This window comes from Brachionichthys hirsutus, chromosome 20 (genome assembly GCF_040956055.1).
Source record: "Brachionichthys hirsutus isolate HB-005 chromosome 20, CSIRO-AGI_Bhir_v1, whole genome shotgun sequence".
In the NCBI taxonomy this organism is placed as follows: Eukaryota; Metazoa; Chordata; class Actinopteri; order Lophiiformes; family Brachionichthyidae; genus Brachionichthys; species Brachionichthys hirsutus.
The window spans coordinates 9,655,762-9,675,719 of record NC_090916.1 but is presented as its reverse complement, the minus strand read 5'-3'; the positions used below and the strand labels follow the sequence as shown (position 1 = coordinate 9,675,719).

The window sequence follows — 19,958 nt, the reverse complement described above, 5'->3', positions numbered from 1 at the left end:
CGCTGCTTCTCGGGCGTTTCAACGCTCAAAGGAAGTTTGCAGCCGAGCCTGAAGCGACGAGTGACCCAGTTCAGGTCGTGTGTGGTTCAGAACCTGAAACCAGAGGTGCGTTCGCCAGCGCCGGCGCCGCCCCGGCTGGAAACATGCAAACCTGCAGGACGGAAGAGAGGAAGGCAACGAGTTGGGCCGGGTCGGGCCCGACGGTTCCTCAAACGCCTCGCCGACTTCTGCTTGCTGCACCCAACTCGGACCGGACCGGACCGGACTCTCTGGCTTCCCCTATTAACCAGCAGCAAAGTGTCTGCTTTCACTCGGCGCCGGTCCGGCTTCGGCTCGGATGACACAGAACCGGCCCCGTTGGCCTTTAGAGGCGCTGTGGGCGTGTCGGACCTGCCGCTACCTGGTCAGGTGTTCCAGCTGAGTCCAGCTTCCGTCGACAGAACTTTAAAATAATCCCGTCATGAAACACGTTCTGGTTCTGATCCAGAATGAGGTCAGGAACAAATATTACAGTTTATCATTAAACCCATTTATGGATTAAGAATCGGTTAAAATCACGGGTACAAGAACAATCTAGAACCTTCTGGTGCTGATCCAGATCACCGTGTGGACGGTGTAGATCCAGTTAGGGGGGGGTGAGCTGCTTGGGGGAGGTCTGTGCTCTCCGGGTTCTGTTCTATCTTATGATCCACTCTGAACGTTTCCTTTAGTCTTCCGGTTCTTCCTTCCTGCCGCCTGAACCTCGACGTCGACCAATCAGAGTCCACCTCTGCTCCGCCTGTCTCCAGCAGAAGATGGACGCCTTCCCGCCGCTCAACGACTCGTATTACGACTACGGCGGCTCCGGGGGGGGCGTGGTCGGCCCGTGTGCCCAGCAGGGCGCCCAGCGGGTGGAGCTGGCGCTCGGCCCGTACGTCCACTCCGTCATCTGCATCCTGGGTCTCCTAGGCAACGGCTTGGTGGTGGTCACCTACGCCTGCTACAAGCGGACCAGGTCCATGACTGACGTCTACCTGCTGAACGTGGCCGTGGCCGACCTGCTGTTCGTGGCGGCGCTGCCGCTCGTCGTCTACAACGAGCTGTCGTCCTGGTCGATGGGGGCGGCGGCCTGCAAGCTGCTGCGCGGCTCCTACAGCGTGAACCTCTACAGCGGCGTTCTGCTGCTGGCCTGCGTCGGCGCCGACCGCTACGCCGCCATCGTGCGGCCCCACCGCAGCTTCCGGCTGCGCTCGCTGCCGTCCGGCCGCCTCATCTGCGGCGCCGTCTGGGGCTCCGCCCTGCTGCTGTCCTTCCCGACCTTCTACTTCTACGACCGGTACGATCTGTCCCGAAGCTTCGAGGAGGAGGTGCTGCTCCCGGAGGTGAACGCCACCTCCTGGCCTCCGCAGTTCGTCTGTGAATTCAGGTTCTCTGACAGCGCCACGGCGTGGAACACCAAGATGGCCGTCCCCGCCACCCAGCTGGCCGTGGGCTTCTTCCTCCCGCTGGTCGTCATCGTCTTCTGCTACGCCGCCGTCATCGCCACCCTGCTGAGAGTCAGGAGCGACCGGCGCCACAAGGCGGTCCGGGTGGTGCTGGCGGTGGTGGTGGTGTTCGTGGCGTGCCACCTCCCGTACAACCTGGCGCTGCTCTACGACACCGTCACCATGTTCGAGACGCAGTCGTGCGACGCGGCGGACGCCGTGCGCGCCGCCAAGCTGCTGACGCAGACCGTGGCCTACCTGCACTGCTGCCTGAACCCGGTTCTGTACGCCTTTGTGGGCGTGAAGTTCAGGAACCACTTCAAGAGGATCGTCCAGGACCTGTGCTGCCTGGGGAGGCGCCGACCCCCCCCGCGGCGCCCGTCCAGGCTCACCTCCGAGATCTACGTGTCCACCCGCCGCTCCGTGGACGGGTCCAGCGAAAACGGCTCGTCTTTCACCGTGTGAGGCGGGTCCGTCCGCGGAGGCGGGTCCGTCTGTGGAGGCGGGTCCGTCCGCGGAGGCGGGTCCGTCTGTGGAGGCGGGTCCGTCTGTGGACCTTCCGCTGTCCGGACGTTCAACCATAAAGTCATGTGACCCAATCAGGAGGTCCCGATTAATCTGAAGGGAATCGAGATTCAAAAGATGATGCTGGGGATTTCACACATTTCTTAAGCCACGCCTCTGTATTTCTTCTTTCCTGTTCCTGAAATATTTCACGTTTCGTGTTTCCGCTTTGTGTAATTGATCGATTTAAACTGTTGTATTAATTTTTGACGTATTCTTTTATTCAATGTAAATCACAGAATAAATATTTGACTTCGGTCTATCCTTCTTTAAACACGTCATTTTGTTCTGCTGCCACCTGGCGGCCAGAAAGTAGCTGCAGCTCTAAGACCATGCGACCCTGCCTTCTTTATGACTTATTTTTTACTCATCAAACGTAAAACGGGAAGAACAGTGCTTGTAGTAATAGTACTGTGTAGTAATAGTACTGTAGTAATAGTACTGTGTAACAACCGTGCTTGTAGTAATACTAGTGTGTAGTAATACTGTAGTAATGCTACTGTCTAGAAACAGCAGCATCAAGTGGACATTTGTAGAACTGCAGTAAATGATTGATAGTGATGATAGTCGTGATTGATTTATTGTTGGAGGAGGAGTTTTAAGGCGCTGATAGATGACCCAGAGGTCACGGAGCAGGAAGTCAGGCTCCAAAATCGATTATTATTATTTTTATTAATTGATTATTAGTCCAGCTGTAATCAGGAAGGTGTGTGTGTTTGTGTGTTTGTGTGTACAGACAGGAAACACATTTGAGTTGAGAGTTGCTGAGTTTTTTTTATTTGGAAGAAAACAATATTTACAAACTTGCATCATCACAAACGTTTATCTTTTCGTTTCGATTGTTTCCGTGGTTACGGGCTGCCTTTCAGCTCGCTCTCAGGGTTTACCTGATCGTCTCGTCTCTCCGGTCGAGGTGCCTTTAAATATTTTACAATTCTAAATTCTTTGACAAACGTTTTCTTAAATCGGTTCTGTCCCGACTGAAACGGGTCGGAGGACGTCTCACGTCTTCTGAGGTCAAACCCGTCTCTTTGGTTACGTTTAAGGACAATAGAATAAAAGACAAATATTTAACAAAAGACAAAAGTCTGCTTCAGGAGATTATAAAGGTAAAAAAAACCCACCTGATCCGTCGTTTACATCACAAACTACAACAACCGACGGCCGTTTGACCTCACCGCCGCCGTCCGACGCGGCAGGACGTCCACCTCGTCCTCCCAGGGGTCCCGGTGCTCCGGACGACAGTTCCTTCTCCGGAAACAGTGGTCCTAAACATTTCACAAATATGGATCCCCACTGTTGAAGTGTTCAGAACCACTGGACCCGGCAGGACGAGCGGTCCGCCTGGGACCCACGGCCGGTCTGAGCCGGGGCGTTTTATACCCCCAGCCTCGTCTCCCAGGGAGGAATGAAGCTCCGACCTGTCCGCCTGGCTCCCTCCCGCGCAGGGAGGAGGTTACCTGTCGGCCCAGGTAAGGACACGCCTCCGCTCGGGCTGGACTCACCTGCTCCACCTGTTCGTTCACCTGTTCCAGCGTCCGCTGAGTCACGCTGGCGCTCAGATTATTGATTCTGAACGCAACACTGAACATCATGGAAACGATGGGGCCCGCAGAAGTAGTCCTCGTTTCCATGACAACGGTCTCAGGAAGAGTCCCACCGCCTCCTGTTGTGTGCGTGCCAGCGCAGTAGGGGGCGCTGCCGTTGGATCAGGCCGCTTGTTTGCTTGTTGTTGTTGTTGTGCTGTGACAGCATCCTTTTGTGTTTTCACGTTTTTCAAAATGCCGTTGTCGTGGAAACGGCGCCTCAGTTAGATCGGAGAACTAACCTTTCGCTGAAGTCGAATCGTTTGTGTCTCCGCGTGGTTTCATGCTAACGTGTGTAACCGCCGCATGCTAATGTAGCGCTAGCGTGAGCTAAAAGAAGGGAAAAGCTCGTCTTGAGTCTGGAACGTCCTTTATCTTTTATTTCAGGAACCAATCAGCTCGATTCGCCGAGGTCTTGGGATGCTAGCTAGCTTCTTGCGTGCTAACGCGGAGTCGCTGGCGACTCGTGATAAATGTCTCTGATCTGCCGCCGGTGATGAAGGTGATGATGTCACGCTGGTCAGAGGTCAACGCCAGGCTCCTCTTTAGAACATAAACAGTCAGAATTTACTTTATTCAAACTTTACATAAAAGTTCAAATCAAATTGATTTAATTATTGAACTTGACTTTAAAGCGATAACTGTAATCAATCATGTGACTTTATTCACGGCATTAACAACCGTTAACGGATTCCGTCTTTTACAGGTTATTGAAGCTTTTGTTCTTTATTATTTAAATTATAAAACTTTTAGTTTTAAATGGTTTTTTATTGATTTGACTTTAGAATTCATGCCTGAAAATAAATCTCTTTTGATTTCCCGATTTTCCGATGACGTTTGTATCTTTCCCTGAACCTTCCGGGCCTTTCTTTGGTTCCGACCCGGCTCCGTGGACCACCGGTTGGGAACCAAACCCAGGCTGCAGGTCCTGGTCTCCACCTGTCTCCAGGTGTGTTTCGGGTGAACAGGAAGTCAAACAGGTTGTGGATCAGCTGCATTCTTGTCTCTGACAGGTGAGACACACCTGCCCCCTCCTTCAGGAAAATGGTCCGATGAAAACGTCCAAACTTCACCTGTAAAGTATTCGGTTGTAAACAAAATTAGCTTTCAAAAAAAGAACAAAGTTTTCCTTCAGGACATTTACATTTCAAACAATCGTCAGTAAAAGTTCATTTTGCTTTAATATAGCCGACTTTAATCTTTTTAACTTTTATAATCTATATTTAGTGTTAAAGCTTGTTTTTTGATTGGTTGCTGGATGGTTTGAATTTTTAATCCAGTTTGAAACCGAACCAGATCAGGAGGTGGAACGGGCCACAGAACCGGATGAACGGGGGAAACTCCGGAACGACAGGAAGTCCCGCCCCTAGCCAGACGGTGTCGGGAAGGTCCAACGGATGGACAGGAAAGTGTTAATCCAGGTGTGTGTGGTAATACTAGTGTGTAGTAATAGTACTGTGTAATAACAGTGCTTGTAGTAATACTAGTGTGTAGTAATAGTACGGTGTAATAACAGTGCTTGTAGTAATACTAGTGTGTAGTAATAGTACTGTGTAGAACTAGTGTGTAGTAAAATAGTGCTGAACAGAACCTGGTTCTGAGCTGAACCCAGACGAGCCTCTGGCCTGCTGATGTAATTCCAGGTGTGAACAGCAGAGGTCAACCAATCACTGCCAATCCAAGCAGTCAGAACCGAACCCGAACCGAAAAGGTTCTGCTCGTACCGTACTTCCGTACTTCCCCCCAGCCCCGCCCACAGGAGTGGCTACATAAACACACACGCCCCTCCAGCGGTTGTTTTCTCTTCTGCATCTGGTGAGTTTTCTGCTGTCACTTCTGTCCGTTACGCGAATATCACACCGTGTGTGTGCGTGTGTGTGTGTGTGTGTGTGTGTGTGTGTGTGTGTGTGTGTGTGTGAGAGTGTGTGTGTGTGTGTGTGAGTGTGTGTGTGTGTGTGTGAGTGTGCGCGCGCGCAGATGAGTAATGGGAACTTTCAGGTTGTTTTCCGTTAACGTGGCAAAAGTCACAGCTGTCAGTTTGACACACACACACTCACACACACACAGACACACAGACACTCACACACACACACAGACACACAGACACACAGACACACACACACACACCAGATATGAGACCAGACTGTTCTCTGTCCAGAACCGGAACCAGGTAGTCCAACACACCTTTAGACTTTATTCAGCAGAAATGATTCACCGTTTCTGCTCTGTGTTTACTCTCTCACCATGCCACCCCCCTGCCCCCCCCCCCCCCCTGCCCCCCCGTCTCTTTTAGCCATGCTAACCGTAGCAACCGCCTCACTCCGTCTCGGGGTCTCCGGTTTCCGGGGCGGCAGACGCTCCATGGCAACCGTCGTCTCCGGCAACAAGACGTCCAAGTGAGTCAAAGCGCCTCCCGGTGGTCCCGGAGCCGATCGGGATCAGGTCCGGGTCTGAAGCGGACCTGATCCGGGTCTCTGTGGCAGGTTGGTGAGGGAGCGGCTGACGCTGGAGGTGGACAGGATGAGGACTCTGTTCTCCGGGTTCCGGCCGGCGCTGGTCGTCCTGCAGGTCCGTGTCCTCGTTTGTCTTCAGCAGCTGTGATGTCATCAGTCCCCACAGCCAATCAGACTGCTCTGTTTGATCTGTTCCAGGTGGGAGACAGAGACGACTCCAACCTGTATATCAGCGCCAAACTGAAGGCCGCTGCCCAGGTACTGCAAGTACTGCATTACTACCTGTGTACTCCGTGTATTCCCTGTGTACTCCCTGTACTCTCTGTGTACTCCCTGTACTCTCTGTGTACTCCGTGTATTCCCTGTGTACTCTCTGTGTACTCCGTGTATTCCCTGTGTACTCTCTGTGTATTCCCTGTGTACTCTGTGTATTCCCTGTGTACTCTGTGTTTTCTCTGTGTAGTCCGTGTACTCCCTGTGTGCTCCCTGTACTCTCTGTGTACTCCGTGTATTCCCTGTGTACTCTCTGTGTATTCCCTGTGTACTCTGTGTATTCCTTGTGTACTCTGTGTATTCTCTGTGTAGTCCGTGTACTCCCTGTGTGCTCCCTGTACTCTCTGTGTACCCCGTGTATTCCCTGTGTACCCCGTGTACTCCCTGTGTACTCCCTGTACTCTCTGTGTACCCCGTGTATTCCCTGTGTACCCCGTGTACTCCCTGTGTACTCCCTGTACTCTCCGTGTACCCCGTGTACTCCCCGTGTACCCCGTGTACTCCCTCTCTACCTGTCCTCTGCAGATCGGCATCGACGCCAGACACGTGAGGCTTCCCTCCTCAGCGACGCAGGACGAGGTCAGTGACGAACCTGTGGCTGATGACATCATCACAAAGGGGCCGGCGCCGTGGCTCTGATTGTTTCCTGCTTCCTGTTTCCTGCAGGTCCTGCAGAGCGTCGTGTCCGTGAACGAGGACCCGTCTGTCCACGGCCTGATCGTCCAGCTGCCTCTGGACTCCGCCCATCCCGTGGACAGCGAGCTCGTCACCGACGCCGTCAGTCCGGAGAAGGACGTGGACGGGTGCGTTTGTTTTTGGGGAGCAGTTCAATAAACTCTGATCGTTCTGATTTGGGGTGAAAATATGAACATAAAATATCAACATTTCAAATTGACATTGGAAGTAGAATTGTTTTAAATTCCTTCATCTGCAATAAAATGCTGAAAAAACAGCAGCAGATTTAAAGAGGATTTTTTCATTTCCATGGCAACAACAAAATTGATCTTGTAATCTGCATGTGTGTGTGTGTGTGTGCGCGTGTGTGCGTGTGTGTGTGCGTGTGTGCGTGTGTGTGTGCGCTTGCGTGCGTGTGTGCGTGCGTGTGTGTGTGTGTGAGTGAGCGTGTGTGTGTGTGTCTGTGTGTGTGTGTGTGTGTGTGCGTGTGTGTGTGTGTGAGTGAGCGTGTGTGTGTGTGTCTGTGTGTGTGTGTGTGTCTGTGTGTGTGTGTGTGTGTGTGTGTGTAGTCTCAGCTGTGTTAATGCAGGGAAGTTGTCTCGAGGTGATCTGAAGAACTGTTTCATACCCTGCACCCCCAACGGCTGCATGGAGCTCATCAGACAGACAGGTATCACACACACACACACACAGATGCACGCACACACACACACACACACAGGCGCACACACACACAGACGCACGCACACAGACGCACGCACACACACACAGACACACACACACACACTCACACACTCACACACACACACACACAGACACACACACACAGACACACACACACACACACACGCACACACAGATTAGATCCAAGCTGCATTCAGGCCTCGGGTTTATCAATACAACGTGATTGTTGTTGATTGATTATTGATGTCTGATTTGATGATTGATCCGCAGGACGTCTACCGTTACACGTTTATGTGTTCTGAGTTGACCAAGTCGACCTGAACGCAGCATTACATCAGAAGAACATCTCATCAAGCCGATGATGTCACAGACAAGCCGATGATGTCACAGACAAGCCGATGATGTCACAGACAAACTGATGATGTCACAGACAAACTGATGATGTCACAGACAAACTGCCCCACCTGCGACTTCCTCTTCCTTGTAGGCGTGTCCGTGGCAGGCAAGCACGCGGTCGTGATTGGTCGCAGTAAGATTGTGGGCGCGCCGATGCACGACCTGCTGTTGTGGAACCACGCTACCGTGACAACCTGTCACTCAAAGACGAGGGACCTACCTGAGCAGGTGACCTGACTCGCCTCTGCTCTGATTGGTCCAACCATGTTGAGCGTCGACAGGAAGCTGGACCTCCTGCTGCTAACAGTACTACTGATACTAGTACTGCTATTAATGCTACTACCATTAGTACTACTAACTAAAAAGTCATGCTAACGCTACCTCTGCTAACACAGGTGTCACTAACAGTCTGTTGCTAATGTGCTAATGCTAACACAGAATTTATTCTTCCAAATGTTTCTCTGATGATGCGTTTGCTGTGAGTCTGATGATGCGTTTCCTGCGTGTCTGATGATGCGTTTCCTGCGTGTCTGATGATGCGTTTCCTGCGTGTCTGATGATGCGTTTCCTGCGTGTCTGATGATGCGTTTCCTGTGAGTCTGATGATGCGTTTCCTGTGAGTCTGATGATGCGTTTCCTGTGAGTCTGATGATGCGTTTCCTGTGAGTCTGATGATGCGTTTCCTGCGTGTCTGATGATGCATTTCCTGCGTGTCTGATGATGCGTTTCCTGTGAGTCTGATGATGCGTTTCCTGCGTGTCTGATGATGCGTTTCCTGCATGTCTGATGATGCGTTTCCTGCGTGTCTGATGATGCGTTTCCTGCATGTCTGATGATGCGTTTCCTGCGTGTCTGATGATGCGTTTCCTGCGTGTCTGATGATGCGTTTCCTGCGTGTCTGATGATGCGTTTCCTGTGAGTCTGATGATGCGTTTCCTGCGTGTCTGATGATGCGTTTCCTGCATGTCTGATGATGCGTTTCCAGTGAGTCTGATGATGCGTTTCCTGCGTGTCTGATGATGCGTTTCCAGTGAGTCTGATGATGCGTTTCCTGCGTGTCTGATGATGCGTTTCCTGCGTGTCTGATGATGCGTTTCCTGCGTGTCTGATGATGCGTTTCCTGTGAGTCTGATGATGCGTTTCCTGCGTGTCTGATGATGCGTTTCCTGCGTGTCTGATGATGCGTTTCCAGTGAGTCTGATGATGCGTTTCCTGCATGTCTGATGATGCGTTTCCTGCGTGTCTGATGATGCGTTTCCTGCGTGTCTGATGATGCGTTTCCTGTGAGTCTGATGATGCGTTTCCTGCGTGTCTGATGATGCGTTTCCTGTGAGTCTGATGATGCGTTTCCTGTGAGTCTGATGATGCGTTTCCTGCATGTCTGATGATGCGTTTCCTGTGAGTCTGATGATGCATTTCCTGCGTGTCTGATGATGCGTTTCCTGCATGTCTGATGATGCGTTTCCTGCGTGTCTGATGATGCGTTTCCTGTGAGTCTGATGATGCGTTTCCTGTGAGTCTGATGATGCGTTTCCTGCGTGTCTGATGATGCGTTTCCTGCGTGTCTGATGATGCGTTTCCTGCGTGTCTGATGATGCGTTTCCTGTGAGTCTGATGATGCGTTTCCTGCGTGTCTGATGATGCGTTTCCTGTGAGTCTGATGATGCGTTTCCTGTGAGTCTGATGATGCGTTTCCTGCGTGTCTGATGATGCGTTTCCTGTGAGTCTGATGATGCGTTTCCTGTGAGTCTGATGATGCGTTTCCTGCGTGTCTGATGATGCGTTTCCTGCGTGTCTGATGATGCGTTTCCTGCGTGTCTGATGATGCGTTTCCTGTGAGTCTGATGATGCGTTTCCTGTCCATGTGCAGGTGGGCAGGGCTGATATTTTGGTGGTGGGGGCGGGGAGAGCAGAGATGGTGAGAGGCGAGTGGGTGAAAGAGGGAGCAGTGGTCATCGACTGTGGCATCAACCACATCCCAGGTACACACTGGTACCGGGTCTGGTACCGGGTCTGGTACCGGGTCTGGTACGTCCTGCTTTGGGACCCAAAGACTTCAGTTTGGACACCGATAGAATCCACAACCTTCCGTTGTCAAACATTAACGATGTCGTCAGACGTTGCCATGGCGATCAGGACACCGGTTTGGTGAACTTTGACTCCCATTGGCTCTGTGAAGGGAGGGACTAGAATGTGACGTTCAGGCGCTGCTCTAAAACATTGTACTTTGCAGCGCTGCAGGTGTCTGTTGTGCGTGTTCCGTGCTGCAAGGCAAAGGTCAGCCCGGGTCAGGTGGGTGGAGCCGAGCGGCCAATCACAGCTCAGCGTTTATCGTTTATCTTCGGTCCACGGCTTTTACTGAGCCGTGATTCGCTGCCGCTCTTTCACCGTCTCGTCGGCGACGAAATCTAAAAACATGAATGTCAGAAGCAAAGACGAACAGAAACGTCAGTGGATCAATGCAGATTGATATTGATCGGTCTTGATCGGCTCGTCCTCCACCTACAGCAGAACTAAGTATTACAGCATGTACGATGATGATGATGATGATGAGGAAGATATCATCCGCGTGGTCGTCTGACAGATGAGACGAAGGCGAGCGGTAAACGGGTCGTTGGAGACGTCCACTTCGCCTCGGCCAATGAGAGAGCCGGATTCATCACACCTGTTCCAGGTGGGGTGGGGCCGATGACGGTGGCCATGCTGATGGAGGTAATAGAGTACTTGTCGTATCCTGCCTGAGTGGGTGATTGATTGATTGATTGATTGATTGATTGATTCTAAAGACGAATGGATTCATGTTGATAGATTAATTTGTTGACAACAATAATTGGTTGTGATCAATAACGGTTAATCACCACGGTGATGTCACAGCGACTTCAGGATTCTGTTTCTGCTTTGGGCTGAAACGCCAACTGGCCGTTGCTATGGTTACCATCCCATCACAGAAGAGGCGTTGGTGGGAAAACGGCTCATGTAAACAAAACGTGCTAAATAAACAAATAAACAGCCGAGGCTCGGGCCCCGCCCACACCTGGCTGCTTTACTCTGATTGGCCTGTTGTAGCTGGACCCGCCCACACATTTAACACGCTCTGTTTCAGAACACGGTGCTGAGCGCTCGCCGTTTCCGCCTGAAGAACCAGGCCAGCAGGTGAAACCCGACAGGAAGCACTCAAAGGTAAACTTCCTACTTCCTGTCAACCTTCAAAATTAAAGTCCATCATGGAACCGGGAGTGAAACCGGTTTCAGCCGGTTTGTTCTGAATGTTCCCTCGTCTCTCCACAGAGATCAATAAAGTTAGCCTCCCGTTGTTTATGGGAGCCAGCCTTTCAGCCTGAACTCAGGGCAAAGCTACAACCCAAGAGTCAACGGTCCTCAACCTTTGCTCTGTTTGTTCTGGGATCAGAGGTCGTTGCCATGGGAACTGAAACCTACCAGGTGAAGCAAAGGGCAGTAACCAAATATTGAATAAATATATTGATGATTGGCGACATGTGTTTGACTTTTTTAATAGATACAATTGTGTGACATGATGATGTCATCGATAATAAGATCTTCTAGTTGTATGACATCATCAGAAACCAGAGGGAGAAAACTTTATTTAAAGAACAGGAGCGATGACATCATCTCTATCATTAAAGCAACTTTTACAGAATCACAGGAACAAATCAATACGATCAATAAAAAGAACCAATCAAAGCTGAGGCAGTCAATTTGCCCTGAGCTGGGACTGTCAGGCAGACGCTGGTCATTCTGGATCTGATCGTCAATCAATCACTGAACGCGTCTTCTTCTCTGGAGGACTCGATGTCCTCGTCCTCCAGAGAAGAAGACGCGTCAAACACTGAAAGGTTGATGATCCATCAGCTGTCCTGGAGCTGGACGGCGTCCTGTCCTCTGACGATCGTCCCCGTCCCGTCAGGCGTGGTCCCTGCAGCCCGGCGGCTCCCGGTGGACGCTCTCAGAACTGCTCTGCTGCTCTCTGGTCAGCTGGGCCACGGCGGCGTTCACGGCGGCCCGGACCAGAGCCCGAGCCGCCTGGAGAAGCTGCCGCTCGCCGTGCTGGACGCCGACGAGGACGAGGTGGTTGTGGCTGTCCGAGGACAGACGTCCCTCCCAAAACTCCTCCTCCTCCTCCTGGGGGACGTCGTCTGGCGGTACCAGCTCGATCCGGATGAAGGGCCCGTTGGTGGACGGCAGGAAGGAGCGGGAGGTAGTTTCGCCCGCCGTCTTCTCGCCGTCCACTGGTGACGGGGGGGACATTGGGACCTGGTCTTTCGCTGGAGGTGCAACCACCAATAAATCTGGAACAGGAAGTGCGAAGTCTTCGGCGACCTCGATGCGGATCGTGCCGGATCTGATTGTGGTATCAGAAACCGGCTTCTGTTCCGTCCCCGTTGGTTCTGGACGCTCGTCTCGCTGGACACTCACCTCAGCCGCCACCGTCAGGACTTCCTCGCTCCGGCCTGGACTCCGAACGCTTGGCGTGCGGGGGGCGGGTGAACACGGCGCCTCCTCGCACTTTACCACGTCCTCCATGTCTTCCGTCGGGACGTCCAAAAGTCTTTTCCTTCCTCTTCTTGTGAAGATCTTTTGCATTTTCCTCCTGAAGGTTGTCAGAGTTTCGTCTTTGTCCTCAGCTCGCCGGCCCCGTCTCAGCCTCCAGGTCCTCGCCACCGTCTTCCCTCTGCTTCCCTTCCTGTTGTCTTCTGTCTTTGGTGGCGCGGTGGCATCTGCGTCCTGCAGCGCCCCCTCTGGTGGAACAGAAACTTCATGGTTCTGCCTCCCCAAACCTTCTTCAACGTCTTTCTTCGGCTTCCTGTAGCAAACGACCGCAGGTGAGAACCGCCTCCACCACCTGCACCTGTTGACCTTCAGCTCTGTGATGCCATCGCCGTCGCTCGCCGCCTCGCAGCGCCCCCTGGAGCGCTCGGCTTCCACTGCGGGTAGAACCACGCCGTCTGGACCCGCTGCGTTAGAGCCCACCTCCGGTCCGTCCCCCACGTTCCGGGCTCCGGGTTTTCCCAGCAGAAACCTGGGAGGACCCGTCAGCTTCCTCTTTAGGGTGGCTTTCCCTGGTCGTCGGACGTCTCCACCGTCCTCCGTCCCCATCGTCCGTCTCCACGGTGACGGCAAATGGTTCTTATTCTTCCTGGAGACGTTCAGCTCGTCTGCCCACAGTCGTCCATCTGCTCCCGTTGGCGTTCACGCACCTGAGAAGCTGCAGGACGACGATGAAGAAGAAGATCATCATCATCATCCCACCGAGCTGAAAGTATCACGATGAAGATGATGACGGAGAAACCGGTTCTTATACGGAAGGGAACGTTTCAACGTCGTGAACTTTTTACATTTGTAGCTGAACTCTTCATCACGCTGGTGAAGAAGAGGAGTCGATAGATCTGTTGTTGTAATCAATAAGAAATGGTTTACGTTCGTTCCTCGTCAGGAGTCGATCATGAAGATTAAAGCAGAAGTGATGAGAGAGAAAGAGCCGATCAAATAATCAATCAAAGGAATAAATCATTCAGCCAATCACAGGCCGGGATTCAGACATCACAGCTGATCAATAAGAGCCGGAACGAAAGCTGATCGAATCCCACTCGTCATCAGACTCGGAATAAAAGATCAAGTCTCACCTGAGGCGGGATCTGCTTCCTGTTTGGCGATCGGATCGGATTCACAGAGCGAGGACAGAAACGGCGAGCTCCCCTCGCTCTCTCTCTCTCGCTCGCTCTCGCTCCATCGCCCCAGTTTCCATGGCAACCCCACTGATTGGCATGTCGTTTTAGAGAAATGGCTTCTTCAATGAGGAGGTGGGAGGGAGGAGACCGGCCAGGAGGGCGTGTCCCTCGGGGTGGAACAGGAAATAGGACTTGACATCAGAGAGACATGTGACACGTTCTATTTTTAGACTATGAGGTCATCAGACCCGAATACCACCGCTCAGAGGAATGGAGGACATGTAGCAGGACCAGGACCAGGACCAGGGCCAAGACCAGTATCAGGACCAGGACCAAGACTAGTATCAGGACCAGGACCAGGGCCAAGACTAGTATCAGGACCAGGAACAGGGCCAAGACTAGTATCAGGACCAGGACCAGGGCCAAGACCAGTATCAGGACCGGGACCAGGACCAAGACTAGTATCAGGACCAGGGCCAAGACTAGTATCAGGACCAGGACCAGGGCCAAGACTAGTAGCAGGACCAGGACCAGGGCCAAGACCAGTAGTAGGACCAGGGCCAAGACTAGTATCAGGACCAGGACCAGGGCCAAGACTAGTATCAGGACCAGGACCAAGACTAGTATCAGGACCAGGACCAGGGCCAAGACTAGTATCAGGACCAGGACCAAGACTAGTATCAGGACCAGGGCCAAGACCAGTAGCAGGACTGGGACCAGGACCAGATGTGTGATGTCATCAGAGATAACAAACAGACTCTCTGATAGTTACTGATTACTTTTACTGTGATTACTTCAAGACTAACTGAGTGCAGCACGTGCTGCACTCAGGGGCCCATGACCCACCTTCTTCCTGGACATTTTGCTAGCCTAAAATGGCTCAGGGTAGAAGACAGGGTTAAACAACTCAAAATGGGATTGGCATTTAAAATAGTCAATGCAGCTCTGCCCTCAGTCCCCTCAATCCCTGCATACCTGACGGAACACCTCCACAGATTTAGTGACACCCACAGCCACAACACTAGAGGGAGCTCAAACAACAACCTGATTACCCCCTCCTATAGGACTAACATGGGTAAATCATCTTTCTACAATACTGCCCCCTAAGGGTGGAACTGTTTGACTCCTGCCCTCAAAACATGCACCTCTTTGGCCTCCTTCAAAAAGGCCCTAAAAATACACCTTTTAGGGGGACAGAAACGGAGATAGTCATCACGACTCTCTCCGGATCAAACCCCCCCTCCTTTTTTTTGTCCACCTACGTTGCACGTATTAATTGCTTTAGTAATTTATTGTTAATTTATGTAAGTTATTTATTGTCATTTTGCATCAGTGGTGTAATTTATTTTAGATTAATTGTTAGTTTGCACTGGCGGTGTAATAACATTTTATTTTTGTTTTTCTAATGTTACGTTGCATCAATTGCGTAATTTAATATTGGATTTATTTTTATTTGTATTGTTATTTGTGGATGATTTATGTACAAAGGACTTTCAACGGAAACAAGCCTGCAAGGGCTTTTTTGAAATGCTCCTCTTAGACAGGATGTTTGACGTTATTTGTACTGTAATACATGCTACTGTGTGACTGTACTTGTACTCTAACATTCTATCTAATAAATATATTCATCATCATCAAGGGGCCGTCCTTGGTAATCAATACATTCCATGATCAACAGGCTTCCTCCTATCACATATGATGTCATCAAGTCACCGTCTATTTTTAAATGTGTGAAGAAGAACCTCAGCTTTTGTTTCTATAGCGATGGAGAGTAAAAATACATACATCTGTCTCCTAGCAACGGTAGTGACCAATCAGAAGCTACCTCTCTCTCTCCCTCTCTCTCTCTCTCTCTCTGGACGGACGGACAGACGGACGGCAGCACAGTGGCGCTGTTGGGTCCATGTCCACCTCTGGACCCCGGTTCTTCATCGGTTCTCTCCAGTGACAAAAGATGAAAGTACGAACGCGTTTCTGATCTTTAGAATTATTTAAAGCTGTTAATTCAAACAAGCTGCATCTCTATTTGTTTTATTTTGAAAGAACATAATAAACCTTCATATCCTGTCCAGGAAAGGTAAAGGTGACCAGGTAGATCAGACCCACAACCCAGCCTGCAAGGAGCTGCTTGGAGCCCCCCGGCCGCTAGACTAGCCCCCCCCCCCCCCCCCCCCCCCCCGTCCACCGGAGTTTAACCGGCAGGTGCCGAAAAACGAAAGAAGAAGCGCAGCAACAGGAAAAGTAAATATTTAGTGTCGTTTTGTGGGACTCTGCTGTGACGAGTCAGAACCTGCATCAGCTGGTGCCCCGGGTTCCAGACCGGGATCTGAACCGGGTTCTGCACCGGGTCCTGTACTGGACCAGGTTCTAGGCCGGGCTCTGAACCGGCTTCTGCACCGGGTCCCGTTCTGGACCGGATTCTAGACCGGGTTCTGAATCAGCTGGTGCCCCGGGCTCTGAACCGGGTTCTGGACCGGGTTCTGAACCGGGTTCCAATGCGTGCCAATGCAGTTTAAATGTTTTGTGTAAACTTCATAGTTGTGTAACCGGACGGTTACTTACGTTACACGTGTTGTTGTGCGCTGCGCTGATTGGAGCAGGTGTGGCGGCCGCTGGTGGGCGGGCTTATCCTCTTCCTCTCTCTCTCTTTCCGGTTGGAGCGCGGCACATCCGGTTAACCTTTCACAATAAAACAATAGTGTGACTGAAACAGGTTACACCGCAGGGGGCTCCCTCATTTGTTTGCATGTTTACTTTTACTACTTTCGTTCTGACTCAGGTTTGTAGAGTGTTTCCGGTTGCTTGTCTTTAGTTTAGCTTTGTCTTCGACCCTCTGCTGACACCTGCTGGAGAAAATCGGTTACTGCGGTGCTAATGCGCTACATTTGGTCCGAAAGCTCTATTATTGTTATTATTGTTGTTGCTACTGTTTTCTTTTGTGCATCAGCTCTGAGAAATTATTCGCTCATATTTTGTCTTTTTTTAACTCTAAAACTTTCAGTCGTTCAGATAGAACATTAGCCTCTGACATTTTGTAATAAGTCTTTGTTAGCATTTTGCTAACTGCAGATTCAAATGTAACATTGGTTCAGTTTAATTACGTCAGACATAATGCAGATATATTTGTGTCTAAATCAAATATTCTAATTGTCAAAATAATAATAATAATAATTGCGACCTCTTGAAACTCCAGGTAAACGTGCCATTAATTTACAAAACTTTATTGTTCCATCACTGAAAAACAGACATTGGTACAAAACATGTCAACACCAAACTTCCTGTTTGTATTTGATTTTACAATGAAACACAGAACAAAGACAAAGTAATCAGACTGTCACCAATCAAAACGCAGTAACATCAGGGCGGGGTTTTGCGTTAGCATTAGCATTAGCTAGCTGCGGCTGTGATGGACTGTAAAGGTGTGCAGGGTTCGAGTCGGGAGGGGAAGGAAACCGTCCTGATTGATTTCGTTCAACTGAAACAAAAGAAATGAACAAATGTTAACGGGAGCGATGCGTAAAAAATAAACGGCGCGTCAATTCTCGGAGTCGTTCGTTTAGAGGAAACAGGAAGTTGAACGCTGCCTCAGACAGGAAGCTACGGTTCAAAGATTGTTGACGGTTCGAGAGAAGGAAAGAGCTGCTGGATCTTTTTTTAAAAGCCGGATTATTGGACGTTTTCCTCGGATTGTCACGAAGCCGGAGTCGGAAACGACAGGAACAACCCCCAAACGAGCACGCAAAGGCGCCGCCGCCGCCGCTTGGACACGAACACGAGCCTAAAGACGCCACTGAAGGAGCCATCCACGCTTTCAGACACGCCCCTGACTCACTCACACACACCTGCACAGGTACGGGACCGTCACACGGCAGCAGACACAAACAGGACGACACAGACGCCAGAGTCCGGAAGCGCCGCCGTGCGGCGATGACGTCACTCCGCGGGCACGCCGCCCATGCTCTCCTGGGAGACCTCGGAGTCCAGGGAATAGCAGGAGCTGCCGTTGTCCTGAGTGTCCTTGTTGGCCTCCTCGCAGATCGCGGCGCCGCCCCCGGGCTCCGTGGCGCCCTCACAGAAGTGGGCGGAGGCCTGGAAGAGCTGGCTGCAGAGGCGGTTGTAGCGGTGGGAGCGGGACGGCCTCCCCGTGTGGGCGTACATGTGTTCCTGCAGCTGGCTCTTGTGGGAGAAGCGCAGGCTGCAGACGGCGCAGGCGATCTTCCGTTTGCGGGAGTGCAGGATGGCGGGCGTAGCTCCGCCCTCTCCTCCTTCGGCTCCTCCCCGGCTTCTCCTCAGCTCCGCCGCCAGCTGGCTGGCGAGCGCCTGACTCTGTCTCAGCGCCTCCTCCAGACGTCCTGCGTCCCCCTGCGACAGACGGGCGGGGTCCAGGGCGTGGCTGAACAGGTGCTCCCTCAAGCCCTCGGGGGAGGAGCAGCGTTCTCCACAGCGGGGACACAGCAGGACGCTCTGAGCTGGGGAGCCGGCCCCCCGTCCCTCCTCCACCTCCCCGTCCTCCCCCCCGTCCTCCCCCCCGTCCTCCCCCTCGTCCTCCTCCAAACGCTCCTGCTTGATGCGAGTGGAGATGTCGGAGTCGTCTCCGGACGCCACGGAGCAGACGTTGCGTAGAGCGGAGGACTGCCGATCCGACGGAACCCCTTCCAGTCCAAGAGCAAGGGACAGCTCGGAACGAGACCGCGCCCCCCGGCCGTCATCGGGGGCCCCTCGGGACACCGCGGTGGACTTGGGACCCCTGGGGGCGTCTTTGTTGGCCAGCTGGGACGAGATCTGGATGCCGTACAGATTGGACATGCGGACCACATCTGTGGCGTCGGCGGCGGCGGCTTCGCCGGGCTTCCAGCACAGCTGGTAGGCGTGAAGGAACTTGATGCCGTCCTGCAGCCGGACCTGGTCCACGGGCTGCTTGGGACACAGGCCGGTGTACATGATGTGCAGCAGGTAGCTGAAGACGTCCGGCTGGATGTCCGTGGGCTGGATCTTTATGCACTCACTGGGGTGGAGACAGAGAGACAGGGACAGGGACCACGTTAGTCCAGAGACAGGGACAGGGACCACGTTAGTCCAGAGAGACAGAGACCATGTTAGTCCAGAGAGACAGGGACAGGGACCACGTTAGTCCAGAGAGACAGGGACAGGGACCACGTTAGTCCAGAGAGACAGAGACAGGGACAGGGACCACGTTAGTCCAGAGAGACAGAGAGACAGGGACAGGGACCACGTTAGTCCAGAGAGACAGAGAGACAGGGACAGGGACCACGTCAGTCCAGAGAGACAGAGACCACGTTAGTCCAGAAAGATAGGGACAGGGACCACGTTAGTCCAGAGACAGGGACAGGGACCACGTTGGTCCAGAGAGACAGGGACAGGGACCACGTTAGTCCAGAGAGACAGGGACAGGGACCACGTTAGTCCAGAGAGACAGAGACCACGTTAGTCCAGAGAGACAGGGACAGGGACCACGTTGGTCCAGAGAGACATTCATCCACTTCTAATAGAAGGTCGCATGGCGGCCGTCAGGTGTGCAGCATTTGGCCCCGCCCCCTTTACCTGGACTGGTGGATGAAGATCATCTTGAAGTAGTTGGAGAAGGCGGCCAGCACGGCTCGGTGAGCTTTAAAGTAGACGTTACCGATGGCAACGGTGCAGTCGCACAGGAAGCCGAACTCCCGCTGGACGTTGAGCTGCTGCAGCAGGAAGAGGCTGTGAGAGGACACCTCCATGTCCCCGCTGAGGACACACAGGACACACAGGACACGTCCTCTGGAAACGGGCCAATCAAGTCACGGGGTTTCAGAGAAACTAAAAAACTCGGAGCGAAGACCTCCCCAAGCAGCCCCCCCCCTCACTGGATCTACCACATCACCATGACGACGCAATCATTCCCCAAGCAGCCCCCCCCTCGCTGGATCTACGGACACGTCACCATGACGATGCAGTCATCCCCCCAGCAGCTCGCCCCCCCCCTCACTGGATCTACGGACACGTCACCATGACGACGCAGTCCTCCCTGTTCTATGCCAGCGTTGCACCGGGAGGTCGTAGCGGTCCATGAGGAGGAGGATTACTACCTGCCGCCGCTGTTTGTCTGCTCTCACCTGCCCAGATGTTCCTCCAGGTGTGATGAACATCTGGGCAGGTGAGAAGCTGACCTGCGTCCTGACA

General features: G+C 52.3%; 3 protein-coding genes across 3 annotated transcripts; 2 read left to right on the top strand and 1 right to left on the bottom strand.

Moving 5' to 3' along the window:
• The first annotated feature begins 794 nt into the window (after positions 1-794).
• On the top strand, positions 795-2,260 carry ccr6a (chemokine (C-C motif) receptor 6a). The gene has a single exon (XM_068754131.1). It carries the CDS (start codon positions 795-797, stop codon positions 1,926-1,928), a length of 1,134 nt encoding a protein of 377 aa, XP_068610232.1. The 3' UTR covers positions 1,929-2,260.
• A 5,959-nt stretch (positions 2,261-8,219) lies between these two features.
• LOC137909704 (C-1-tetrahydrofolate synthase, cytoplasmic-like) lies at positions 8,220-11,561 on the top strand. The gene is made up of 5 exons (XM_068754165.1): positions 8,220-8,322; positions 9,965-10,076; positions 10,679-10,806; positions 11,198-11,274; positions 11,383-11,561. The coding sequence occupies exons 1-4, from the start codon at positions 8,248-8,250 to the stop codon at positions 11,249-11,251; spliced, it is 369 nt and encodes a 122-aa protein (XP_068610266.1). The 5' UTR covers positions 8,220-8,247; the 3' UTR covers positions 11,252-11,274; positions 11,383-11,561.
• A 6,137-nt stretch (positions 11,562-17,698) lies between these two features.
• zbtb25 (zinc finger and BTB domain containing 25) lies at positions 17,699-19,516 on the bottom strand. Its single transcript, XM_068753995.1, has 2 exons — positions 19,344-19,516; positions 17,699-18,786 (listed from the first exon to the last, which is right to left on the bottom strand). The coding sequence occupies exons 1-2, from the start codon at positions 19,514-19,516 to the stop codon at positions 17,715-17,717; spliced, it is 1,245 nt and encodes a 414-aa protein (XP_068610096.1). The 3' UTR covers positions 17,699-17,714.
• Positions 19,517-19,958: the final 442 nt, after the last annotated feature.